Source organism: Cordyceps javanica, chromosome 2, assembly GCF_051103115.1.
Source record: "Cordyceps javanica chromosome 2, complete sequence".
NCBI lineage: Eukaryota > Fungi > Ascomycota > Sordariomycetes > Hypocreales > Cordycipitaceae > Cordyceps > Cordyceps javanica.
In genome coordinates, this window is record NC_139296.1 from 5,225,499 (window position 1) to 5,237,921 (window position 12,423).

At 54.6% G+C, this 12,423-nt stretch overlaps 3 protein-coding genes across 3 annotated transcripts; 1 reads left to right on the forward strand and 2 right to left on the reverse strand.

Annotated features, from left to right (window-relative positions):
- Positions 1–390: 390 nt before the first annotated feature.
- V2A60_004068 (GNAT family N-acetyltransferase) lies at positions 391–975 on the reverse strand (the record flags this gene model as incomplete). The annotated part of the gene is made up of 1 exon (XM_083255392.1): positions 391–975. The coding sequence occupies one exon, from the start codon at positions 973–975 to the stop codon at positions 391–393; it is 585 nt and encodes a 194-aa protein (XP_083111518.1).
- Positions 976–2,121: 1,146 nt separating this feature from the next.
- V2A60_004069 (ATP-binding protein) lies at positions 2,122–4,644 on the forward strand (the record flags this gene model as incomplete). Its single annotated transcript, XM_083255393.1, has 1 exon — positions 2,122–4,644. One exon carries the CDS (start codon positions 2,122–2,124, stop codon positions 4,642–4,644), a length of 2,523 nt encoding a protein of 840 aa, XP_083111519.1.
- A 213-nt stretch (positions 4,645–4,857) lies between these two features.
- V2A60_004070 (uncharacterized protein) lies at positions 4,858–6,679 on the reverse strand (the record flags this gene model as incomplete). The annotated part of the gene is made up of 4 exons (XM_083255394.1): positions 4,858–5,805; positions 5,863–6,032; positions 6,085–6,185; positions 6,240–6,679. 4 exons carry the CDS (start codon positions 6,677–6,679, stop codon positions 4,858–4,860), a joined length of 1,659 nt encoding a protein of 552 aa, XP_083111520.1.
- Between the last annotated feature and the right edge of the window lie 5,744 nt (positions 6,680–12,423).

Below are 12,423 nucleotides of genomic sequence, written 5' to 3' on the forward strand. Positions count from 1 at the left end.
TAGATGGCCTCGCGCTGCCTGTGTGATTGCGGTAAGCCAGTGTTGCAGCTATCAGCAGAATCCAGGACCTGCAGGGGTATGCATATTTACAATTTCGAGTGCACTTTAGGCTCGTTACGCCAGCAACTAAGTAGTCTGCACTCTGCACCCTCCAATCACCACCACATGTGGCGATGATCGGGCCTAAAGAGAACTAGCATCATGAGCAGCAAGAGGTAGCTTCAGAGATCAGTGTTGCTTTCTATTATCTTCGGTGAGCGTGTACAGTGTTCCTGCTACTCAATATCCTAATCCGCTCTTCAACCGCTTGAAGATCTTTTTGTATGTATCGAATGCCTCTGGCTGTCATATTAGTTACCTCAAGAACGAATGTCGGACCGTATTTGATTGCTACGTCGGCTTCGCGTCTTTTTGCCAGAGGCCCATTGCGCCACGCTCAGCAATTTGCAGATCTTCATATTGGCCCAAATATTGATACCCCAGCCTCTCGGGAACAGCTCGACTTTTCACGTTGGCCACTGCGTGCCAGACCTGGACAAGCTCCGCGCCGCAGTCAAAGGCCGCTGTGGTAAGCAGCCCAGCGGCTTTTGTGGCCAGACCACGACCCGTCATCGGCGTTGCGAGCCAGTATCCCATGCCCATACCGGCACTGCCTTTGGCCGGATTCATGAGCCCGAATGAGCCAACAATCTTCTCGTCGACAATCAGGGCGTAGTTGTAGACTTTCCCCTCGCCCCATTCAGCGGTCGTGAGGCTGAGAAAAGTCTCCGCATCCTCAAGCGTGTAGCCGTTGGCAGCCCAGGGCATCCAGGCCTTGAGCTCGGGGAGTGATGGCAGAGCGGCCGCTAATAGGTCACCGGCGTCCTTTGTATGCCATCGCCGAAGTGTCACATCACCGTCGCTCAGCTGCTCGGGGGGGACTCTGTACCGGCCACCCAGCACGGGCTTTGGTTCCGGTGGGGTAGAAACCGCCATGGTGTAGAGATGGTTATGATTGCAAGAAAGAGATGCTTTTCTGCCGCTGTATTTTTCCCAGCCCGTGTTGTTTTCCTTAAATAATTCGACTTTATGGATTGACTAGTGACTCATGGCTGTGTGCTGGAGCGAAGTCGGGCAGAGTATTCCTAGCTGTCAGCATTGAAGGCTAGCAGCTACGAGGCTAGGCTTAGAAGTTACAGTCAGACTGCATAGTGAGGTAATGTAGGGAGTAAAAGGTAGTTACGCTCTTGAGAACTTATTTCACAAAGTCAAAAGCCCAGAAAGATGTTTGTATATGCCTGAGTCTCTGATATCAAGAACAGTCCCTAGACAGGTCATACCCGCTTGTGATGGCATTTCGCTAGCTGGCTGATGGCTGATTGCGAACGTAAGCAGCGTACTACCTGCTACAGTACCTAGGCAACCAAGAAAGGGACGGCAAGACAAGATGAAAAGAACAAAGAAGTCAAAGCAATGCACAATGAAGCAGAATTACATACAAAACATGACGCTTAGTCAGTCCCGTTCGGAGGCGTGACGGCCCGATGCGGACGGCTGGCCAACATCGTGAGACAAACGTCCGCCAAACAATGACGAGGCGACAAACACCTTTGCCAGCAGCCGTCAGAGATGGTCGATCGGATACCTCTGTGCAGCCGATTCAATTTACGACGTCCTTGTCCGCCTTTTTTCGAGTTGCGCTTCGATGGAAAACTCCACCAAAATCTAGGCAGAAAGGCGGCGGCGGCGGCGGGCTCCCTTCAGCTGAGTCACCGTGGCCGATCTGCCTGCAACTGGGCGCTGTCGCTGCAGGTTTTAACGAGGCTTGCATCGAATCATCCGGCGTGACGCTGTGACTCCGCCGCTGTGAAGCAGGCATCTCCTCAGGCAGACTTATCCGCCACAGATGTGCTGTTCGCAAACGGGCAGCGAGAAAGGCGCACATGGAGGGGGTGGCTGGCGTTTGGTGCTGCCTAAAAGCTGAGCCGGCATATTAGTATATGCCGCCTGCTCTGCTCCCCGCGCATTTTCCATACTGCACAGTCCCGGCTTCCATTGATTCTTGTTTTTGGCTCGAAGAATTTGCCTTGGCCTTGTCTGCTTGCGATTGAATCACGGCTTGTACAATAGCTGCTGCGCACCATGGCCCGCCGCCCCCCGCAACGAGCTCGCAGGAGAGCGCCGAGCGTCGCGTCCAGCAACTCTGGTGTCGAGGAAGGCCGTTTCTCAAAATTCAGAAAGGCCTTCTCAAAAGATGGTGCCGTTTCCGAGTTTGTTTGGAAGTGGCGCTGCAAGCTGTTTGGCAACGCCGACCAAGACGCCGAAGACGACACTACTGAAGAAGAAGAGGTTGGTGGCGATCCCGTCAGCAAGATCATGTACGAAGGCCCAGACTCGTCCACGTGGAATTATAATTGGGTAGACTATCCGCCCAAGCAGATCTCCAAGGCGACCGCTCGTGAGCATGGCCGTGTCGCCATCAAGGTCTTCAAAGTCAAGGACCACGAGAAGCAGTGCATCTCAGGTCGCCTGCCTCTCAAATACCACAGTATCCAGGTGCAGAACCTTGCCGTCGTCGCCGCACTCGCTCCGATTCTCAAGAAGCAGGACTACCATATTAGCGAGACTGAGACCGCGACGTTCAAAGCGCCATTCCACGTTCTCTTCTTTTGTCAGGACGAGATTCAGCAGCTTTACCACGGCCTCGCCAAGGATGACATCTTGGCTCCATATCTCAAGCTCTTTGTCGATGCCACAGAGTCAGTTCTCAAAGAAATGCACACAAAGCTGGATAATCTCGGCAGCTCTGGGCTCATTTCCTTTGCTACCATCTGGACTCTCTTCCCTCGTGGAACCACCGTCTACAGCACTGACCTCGAGTCTGAATTCTTGTGTAAAGTCACCAAGGCCGACTACGTCACCACCTCGTGCGGGGGTTCGTTTCTCCAGATTGGCGTCAAGGTTCTTCGCTTCAACGGGGATTCCTTTGTCTGGGCAACCAAGATGCTGCGCCTCAACAGCTTCTCCGGCAACAAGCCAATTAAACAGCTGCGCCATTACCCTATCGAATATCACTCGGACATCCCCGGCGTGTACGACCGTCTCCAAACCCGTGGAAAGATGATGCTCGATCTGCAAGGCCTACAGTACCGCTGCTACAACAATGTCGCCCTCTACTGGCAAGACAGCAAGTCGGTGAACAAGCACAACGTCGAAGGCCGTATCCTCGTTGACGTCTCTGGCTATCAAAAATACCAAGACGATGACCTGCACCGCAACACAAGCAAACGCAAGTCCTCAAAGCGCCGAAACGAAGATGAAGATGATCTTGATGACTGGGGCATCGGTGCGTGGGACGAATCTGACGACGAGTCCGATGCTGAGTCGGTCAACCCGTTCTCAGACGGAGACTCCGACACGTCCTACGACAGCGACAGCGATGAGAACCAGCCCGAGAAGCGCACAATTCGGAAGCAAATCACCGAGTCCCAGTCACAACGCAACAAGGAGATGATGCTACGCCGCAAGGATGACCTGCCGTTTCTCTACGGTCTCGTCGGCGGCTACGCCCTCAAGACGAAGCTCTGGGTCGAGTTCTACATTGAGGACATTGAGCCGCTCATCTGGAACGACACGGCCTACTCGCATCTTGTCTACGACGAGCAACAAAAGGACCTCATCCTGTCCTTTGTGCAGCACCACAGCTTCGCCAACAACGCCGCACCCACGGTCAAGAAACCAGCGCTACTCCCGGCCCCTGGCATGACCGCGAGTGACTCGAGCTCGACCGCCAACGAGGACCCTTCTGATAGCACGCCGAAGCGCACGCTGGCGCCCATCGAGGACGTCATCGTGGGCAAGGGCCAGGGTCTCGTGATCCTGCTCTCCGGTCCGCCCGGCACCGGCAAGACGCTCATGGCCGAGGCCGTGGCGGACCGCACGCACCGCCCGCTCGTGTACCTCCAGGCCGAGGACCTGGGCACGCACGCCGGCGAGCTCGGCACGCGCCTCAAGCGCTGCCTGACCATGGCCGCCGAGTGGAACGCCGTCGTGCTTCTCGACGAGGCCGACGTCTTCATGGCCGAGCGCGATCCCAACAACATCCACCGCAACGAGCTCGTCAGCATCTTCCTCCGCGAACTCGAGTACTTTCGCGGCATCCTCTTCCTCACCACCAACCTCTACCAGACCATCGACCCGGCCTTTCGCAGCCGCGTCAGCCTCCACCTGCTCTTCGCCTCGCTCGCGCGCGACGCCCGCAAGAAGGTCTGGCACAACTTCCTCTCGCGCCTCGCGCCCCAGACCCTCGCGCCGCCCGTTCCGGCCCGCGCGGCAGGCAAGGGTAAAGCAGTGGCATGGACGGCGGCCGAGGACGAGGATGACGACGCGGGGGTGAAGGAGGAGGAGGAGGTGGGGGAGGAGGAAGAGGAGGTGCGGCGAGGCGCGCAGGGCGGTGCGCCGCCGACGCTCAGCGACGCCGATATTGACGAGATCAGCCTCTGGCAGCTCAACGGGCGCGAGATCAAAAACGCCGTCAAGATGGTCCGCACCTGGTGCGACCACAAGGGCTACGCCATGACGCTCGACAGGCTGGAAAGCGGCATCCGCGTGACGAACCCGTGCGCGACCAAGAGCGCCGAGGTGGACCATGATCTATACAAGTGAGGGAGGAAGGAATGCTCAAAATTGTTTTGCTCTAATGAGCACGGAACAATCAGACTGTATGACACCAGGCGTTGAGGTATATTTAGCGTTTTTCAACTCGACGGATGCACTTTCTTTGCTTCAATAAAAAGTTTCCAAGTTTTCTATTCGTGTCCGTAGGCGTGATTCTATTAATGTACAGTCTTCCACAACAAAATCTATAATTTTTGTGGTTTATTGTTCGTCCTCCTCGTCTTCCCCTTCAAGGCGTACCTCGTGCCCGCTACCCTCGTACACGCCCAGAGCCGTGAGGCATCCCACCGCCGACACGATGGCGACGCTCCACCAGCCCCAAGCGACCATGCCAATGTCTAGACCGTAGCCGTACCACCAGCCGCCAACGACGGGCCCGACGGTGCGGAAGCCCGCCGACACGCTCTGGCCGAGTCCGTGGATCGTGCCGAGAACGCTCGGGTGCGGGCTGCAGTTGTTGAGCAGGATGATGCTCGCAGGAAGCGTAAAAGTCCGCGCCGTCACCGCGAGGAACAAGACGAACAAGATGCCCAGCCAGACGAGCGGCCCCGAGGCCTCATCTGACGCGGTGCCCGACGAGGGCAAGATCGCGAGATAAGGCACGATGAAATAGCACACAGGGAACAGGAATAGAAACCAGCGAAACGAGCGCGTAGTGCCAAGTCGCGCCTGCACAGGCGGGTAGAGCGTTAGCTGCAGGCCCATACCAATCATGCCGAGAAATGAGGTTGCGATCCCGACTGTTGATGCGGGCATGCCCAGGCCGCCAGTGAATAGGAGCGGGAGACTGCGCTTCTCAGCCGAGGATACAGGTGCAGAGTGATCTGTAGTGTAGCGTGGCGTGGACAAGAACAAGGACCAAATGTTGCCAAAAGCGCCGAGATGGAAGTCGTAGAAGGCGGTAGTGATGAGTGTGAATATGACATTTGAGGTCCATATGCGGGAGAAGGGGAGACGGCGTGTCGACCGCCGGCATGGCGCAGGCTGTGTTGTAATAGCTTGTCCGTCGGCCATGTCATCAAGAGCGCACGACTCGCTGGCCGTAAGTCGTGAGTAGCCAGCATTGGCTTTGACGCCAAAGAGGCTTTGTTTGATGCGTTGGCCAAGAGCGAGGGCCGGATCGTGGATATCTCGTCGAGAAGACGACGTCTGGTGGTTGTCAGAGTAACCCCAATGCAAAGTCTAGGCAATCGGATCAGGCCTTACCTCCTCAAGAAAGAGCATGACAGTGACAGTTACGATGGAAAGTGAAAGCACGTTCATGAGACTGGGCAGCGCAAACGGATACTTCTGAATCCACTCAAATCCGAACACTGCTCCAGGAGCAAAGATGCCTGGCAAGGTTGTACTGGCCGAGGCGAGCATGCCACCAAAGACTAGGTTGAATGTTAACCACAATACGTGAAAGAGGCTACGCAGCATACTTACACGGTCCCAAGATCCCAGCAATGTTGAAGCTCATGGGTAGAATAAGAAAGGCTCGCGATTGATACTTCTTTTCCTTTATCATTTCGGAAATCATTGTGCGACTGCAAACGTTCGTTAGCACGTTTAGTAACAGTCAACGCCATCCAAGATCGTACATGACTCCCACAGTGCCATTGACAGCACCACCAACAGCCCTCCAAAATGCCGCCCAAAAAAAGGTTGTCGCGAATCCGTAACCCAGACAGCTAACTGCCGTGCCAGCCAAGCCGACAGCAACGACCAATTTGCGACCGCAACAGTGCGCGTCGGCGGCTTTGCCCCAAAGCATGGCCGTCATGACCTGGGCACCCGTGAAGCATGCTTGCAACAGGCCGGCCTGCCTGGACACACTGGCGTCGGACAGCGACTCGTCCATATACTTGAGCTGGTAAAAGACATAAGCCTGCATTGAGGCGACCTGCAGAAAATCTACGAGCCGGCAGAGAAACAAGATGAGGAGTTGGTCCTTGCGCGGCAGCGAAAGCCACGACACCGGGCCTGGCTTTGACTGCGACGGTTCCTTTTCAACATCTTGCCAGGCCGTGCTTGGTGACATGATGTCCAAAAGATTGCGAAACTGCTAAGAAGCAAGGCCGATTGGAGAGTTTACAAGCTCCAGTTGCTAGTGCGGCGCTGTGCCGTGCCTCGAGCAGGCGTGGATCGTCTGGACGTGTTCGGATCATGCAATGTCTGACAGACCAGAAGTAGGATGAAACTCAGAAAAAGAAACTATGAATCGAGTCCGATGGCGTTTCGGAGAACAGTCAACCGCAACGCCAACAAGTGTGGATAACGGATCGTACTGATGCAACGGCAAGACGTCACTGTCCAGTTCTAGTTACGGTGACGTGGGTGAGTTAGTTACCCTCTCCCTCTCTACATTGTTTTTTGCTGACGAGAGACTTTCAAACCTTGGGCCGCGGCTTGGAAATAAGCATTGGTCGTCGGAATCTTAAACACACTGCCTCTGTGGGGTCACGTCCTCTGGTGCTCAGCAGGGTTTCCGAATGAACTCTTGGGCCGGCCGCTTCTGGAAGCCAAGACGCCGCGCCAGATTCGTTGACAGACAAAGGTGGCACCAGCTGGATGCGTCTCCCAATGTCGACAGAACAAGCTCCGACCCAGTGGTCCCATCCTTGGCAAGGATCACCCACCCACCTTGACACGCTATGCCGAGCCAGGCTGGCAGGTGGCCAGGTTTCCCTGTGTCTCCATGCACTTGGGCGTACCAAGACGCCGGGTTGTTGAATGGTGCCGGCGCGCCAAGAGGAGAGGAGTGGTCAAACTGAAGAAGCCGGTCTTCGCGGCGGTTCTCGCAAATGAGAGACGCAGGTATGCCGCAGCCTCACAAAAATTCGAAAAGGGCGTGAAGAGGAGCAGTATACGGGAGTAAACTGCTGCTGTCCTTTCGGCGAATCAAAGCATAATACTGACTCCAAATAGAGAGCTGACATCGTTAGCGGGCTATTGGTTTTTTTTCAAGGTTACCTTGAAAACGGACGAAGGTCAGGAAACGATGGACCAGAAAGAGAAGGCGCTAGATCGCACGGCCCTTCTTCTCAGCTTGCTCGCTCTCCAATGACTGCCAACGACCTTGGGTGGCGAGTCAAGGTCCAGTGGTGCGAATGCTGCGCCACTACAGTTAAGCGTCTCGATTTGGCCGCCAAACACTGGCGAACTCCGGTGTGGCTATTTTTCCAAATTCGCTCAAAACATGTCTCATGTAGCGGCCCCCTCATAGTGTCCGCTCGTACTGTACACCTCTGCCCATCAAGGGCACGTAGGAAACATTGAATTTAGTGTTGGCGCCACGGAGAGGGCGAAGATAACAAGGTACTGCGTGACGTGGAAACCAGACTTGCAAGCCCGCATCCGCATGTAACAATAGCGCGGCGCATGCTTCCTCATCGAGTAGGCATGCCAGCGCAAATCATGAAGGCCCGGCAACAAGCAACGGCCCAGATGTGTCGGAGGCAAGGGCGGTTCTTTCGAGCCCTCGGCCCTGTCGAAAACAAAATAGTCCTACCGAGTCAGCGGAGAAGAAAAACCGGAGACCAGACACGGGTTTCAAGCAGAATGTGCTGATCAGAGCGGGAGGTTTGACTGTGGTTGGCAGGTGTCTGTATCCTTGCTCTTAATCGGTCACCAAATTTGTTGAACCACGCCGCCCGTTGTTCAAGTCAATGCTCGTTTCTAGAAAATTTTCAACTCGAAGTGGCGTATGGTCCGTTCGGTGGCTTTCTTCACGTTGGTCCTGCTGAGTTGTCTATTACTACAGGTGCATGAACCAAAAGGGCGAGTGGCGCTCCAATAACCCAAGTTGGCATCTCCTAACTACCAACTGGCTCTCAGCTGGGCGAGCATCCAAGCCAACGATTCCGTCAGCACCGTTGCTGACGTTGAACGGGCAAAGTCGGCGAATTTGCCTTCCAGGCAATCAGGGTATCAATCTTTGTATTCGTGAGAATACGCAGTGCTTCTCCATGCCCGGCTACGAGACCCTGCGATTGGGCGCATGAATCGGAAGCCCTGTGTCGGCCTTAGATAGAGCCCACCCGAGCCCGCTAGTACGATGTGGCGTTGCACGCAGTAATACACCGGAGATGTGTCCGCCATGGTTGTAGTATCATATGGTGGTAGTTAGTTACGGTTCAAGTTCTTCCGCAACCTCCCAGCTCGACTGAAGTTGATAAAGGAGCCATCGCAGTCAAAGCCAGCGAGCAAGGTTCAACTGGTTGTTTGAAGCTTGTCTCTCAGGTGTATTTGCAAGTGGGGTGTGGCTACCACAATCACCTGTCACTAACACCGAATTGTTTTGCACCCGACGATAGATAGGGTGCGGCTGAGGTTCTGCACCAAGTTGAAGTCGCAGTAATCTTACACAGAAGCGCTGTAAAGTCATGCCGTCAATGGCGCAAAGCTGAACGGGTCACTGGCTACAGTCGCGACGTGTCCTCGTTGCAGTAGGACAATGAGAGCGAAAGCGGTTGTTGCATAGGTGATAAATGCCACAAGGGTAATTGCGCCGATAGACGTCACTGTGCGTTCTTTTTTTCGAGTGCCTGTGCGACGGCGGTGCTGATGATGTGTCGTTCATTCGGTAAACAGGGGTAAACTTCCTGCAGAGTTAGCTTGTGCAAGCGCATCCTGCATTACTTTTCACTGGGCTCTGATCGTCAGCCAAGGCACTGTGCGCGCAGACTCGTTACCGTCGCGTACCCGCGGCCTTGCTCAAACCGACCGCCCCATATGTCGGTGCGCTTTGTTGACTATGCGGATCTGCAGCTGGTATCAGGAGAGTCTCAGCTTGTCTGATCTCTTGCTTCTTGTTGCATGTTTAGAGTCTGGGGTAGTCTGGCTGTAATGCAACGTCGACACGCTACAGGGCTGTGGCCGAGCCGACGGGCCCGCGTCCTTCTGTTCGTCGACGAGCAATTCGTGCGGGGAGCATCGTTCCAAAAATGGAGGTCTTGTCGGCTCAGAGTAAGAAAGGCCGCCACAATTTCTAAAACGGTGCCGCTCATCATCATACTTGCATACAGTAACTAAGTAGCCATTAGTTACATATAGGTAGGTGCACCAAGGCGGTGCAGGTCGGATCAAGCGGCACGAGACATGGTCTTGGGCAGGGATGACAAGTCACCGAGACCGTTAGACAGAGCTGTGCCAATATTACTCCTCGTAGGGCAGGCGCAGGCAATTGCGTGTTCCCGGAGGGTAAGCACCTTGACTTTCCGCAAGGCGACGCGCGGTAGGGCAGGACACGCTCACCGGGCCGGGCTGATGTAATACAGCTAGTCAGGCGTGGTGAGAATGCTGGACCCCTGCTCCACCGACGGCCGATGCACAGTCGTGTTTAGTATTGAGTCTTTGTCAATCTAAATCAATCCGAATATTTTCCAGAGTATGCACTTGTTATGCGCAGAAGCGGCCAAGGTTATGGCGAACCTAGATTGCCAGCATGCCCGACCCAGTGGCCTGCTGCGCGGGGGTGGGCAGGCCGCAAGGTTATCAACAAGTAGGCAGGTCCAATTTTAGTTGCAAGATTGCGGCGGGATTGAGGATTTCGTTGCCTAGAATGGCAGAGACCCGGTTCGATACGCCAGCGATAATGTGGCGGTTTTGCAAATGGTTTTGTGATGGTTGTCGAGGTACAGTTCACGCTAGCTTTCGGCCAACTTGGGGACCCATTAGGAAACATACCTAGCCGGCCAAGGTTGTCAAGAACCGAATCGTAGCAGAGAATCCAGGTTGACAACGTGCTGTCAACACGCGCGGGAATGGGGTTTTCAAGAAGAGCTTTTCCTGAAATAGAATCTTTAAGAAAAGCTCTTTGCACCCCGTCGTATGCAAGTACTGGCCCATGCATGCGAGTCAAAATTAGAGTTTGGGTATTCCCAACGGTGACAGGCAGCATGTTACAGTGCATCTTGGTGGGACCTTGGGGCACTGGGTAAGAGCCACTGTTTTGGCGCCACAGTCCTGTGAACTACTCACTCAGTATCAGGTACTCCGTAGTACTCGAGATGAAAGGTGTGTGCGGGCATAGGCGGCCGACGGTCTTGAGAGATCAAGACGGATGGCGTATGGTGAATGACGGACCGCGGACAACAATTCCGGGCAGTATCATTGATTGCCGTTGGTGTAAGTCCAAACCCTTGTAGGGACAATCATAGATGGTCTGCAAGGGCCGAGGCTTTCGTAATAAACGGAGATGTATGATAAAAGTTTATTCATACCGGGCCGGCGCCAAGTGGTTGGAGGGGCCCGTCCGGAGAATTCCGTGCTGAACTTTGAAGGCTGCGACGGCAAGTTGGGCAGTAGAGGTGTACTGGTAGAAATTCTTCTCTGTGTTTTGTTGCTCATTGCTGCAATCCACGTGGGATAAGCGAAACTGGGTAACGACTTGATCCTTGTTAGGATGGCTGCCTGCAAGGTGATGTCAATCAAAGTTTGTACATCGGCGACAGGGGCGCCTTGTTGCAAGCCAGACGTGATGGTGCAAAAGATAGTAATACTAGCCAGGGGTGTGGGCAATATGGCTTGAATCGGTCGGAGCCGACGGGGAAGGTGTACCACGAGCTGGTGGCTTGATGGGGAGATGGCCTTTGGGCAACATGTGATATGTGATGTCCTTTGTTCGAGTATGGTGGTGGTGGTGGAGATGGATCAAGAGACGGCATTGTGGTGTTGTGGTGTTGTGGGCGCATTGTCTGGGTACCCTAGATAGGTAGGTGACGGGTAGGTACTTACCTAACTTACCTTGGGTACCTACCCAGGTAGTGGCAATAGGCAGGTATAGGCGCCTACCTACTTACTGAGAGCACAGGTATTGTTGAGATGGTACTTGCAGGGTACGAAAGGTGTCAGCCGCTTATTAGGTAAGAGTCAGTAAGAGGCAGGACGAGGCCTATAACAGAAGCTACCTATACCGGTGTTGGACACTCTGAGCCTTGGGGTTTGGGTATGTGAATGGGCCGCTGTACACTCATTGTAGGTACCTGATATAGCTCACAATGGCTGGTCATGACTCTGCGTACCGGAAAAAGGCACATGAATGAAACCGGCAATGGTCGTGTCTTGCAGAATCATACCTCGAAATGATTTCTTAAAATGATACCTCAGGCTACTAACCGTCAGCTGCCAACGGCCAACGGCAAACGGCAAACGGCCAACGCCCGTCCAAGTAGGTACCTCGACCTGCATCGTACACATCATCACCCAGTTCAAGACATCTCCACAGCATTCTCTGCGCCTACTGAGTACTTACATCTTCATCTCCAAACAATCTATATGCCGTTGCGAGGGTCCGCCTCCAACAACCCAGCCCGCCAACCCGCCTACCAGTTCCACTCGCTGAACCCATGGGCGTCGGGCTTGGCCTCGCGTGCAGATCCGCGGCGCTCCCGCCTACACCCCCGTTGTATGCTAGGCCACTGGTCCGTGGACAACCCGGATTGTGAGCGCCCACGCTAACCAGCTTATTATCAAACCAGCCGCCAGCTTCCACGACTGCAATCATCGACGCCTTCGATGCAGGTTCCGCTGCCCGAGGAGGGAAAGAAAAGCATGAGCCGGTTCACCGACGAATCCTTCGCGTTGGCAGGTCCTGGGTCCTCCGGATGCTTGGGGCCGGTCGAACCACTGTGTGTTATCCCATGACACATCGCAAAATACGCAAAACACACCTCGCATACCGCTGCCTGACGGGCTTGCCGTGGACCATGACCGTCTTGGGTTACTCTGTCGCGCACAGCCGTCGACCTTGTATGCGACCTCGCATATATGTGTGTGTGTCTC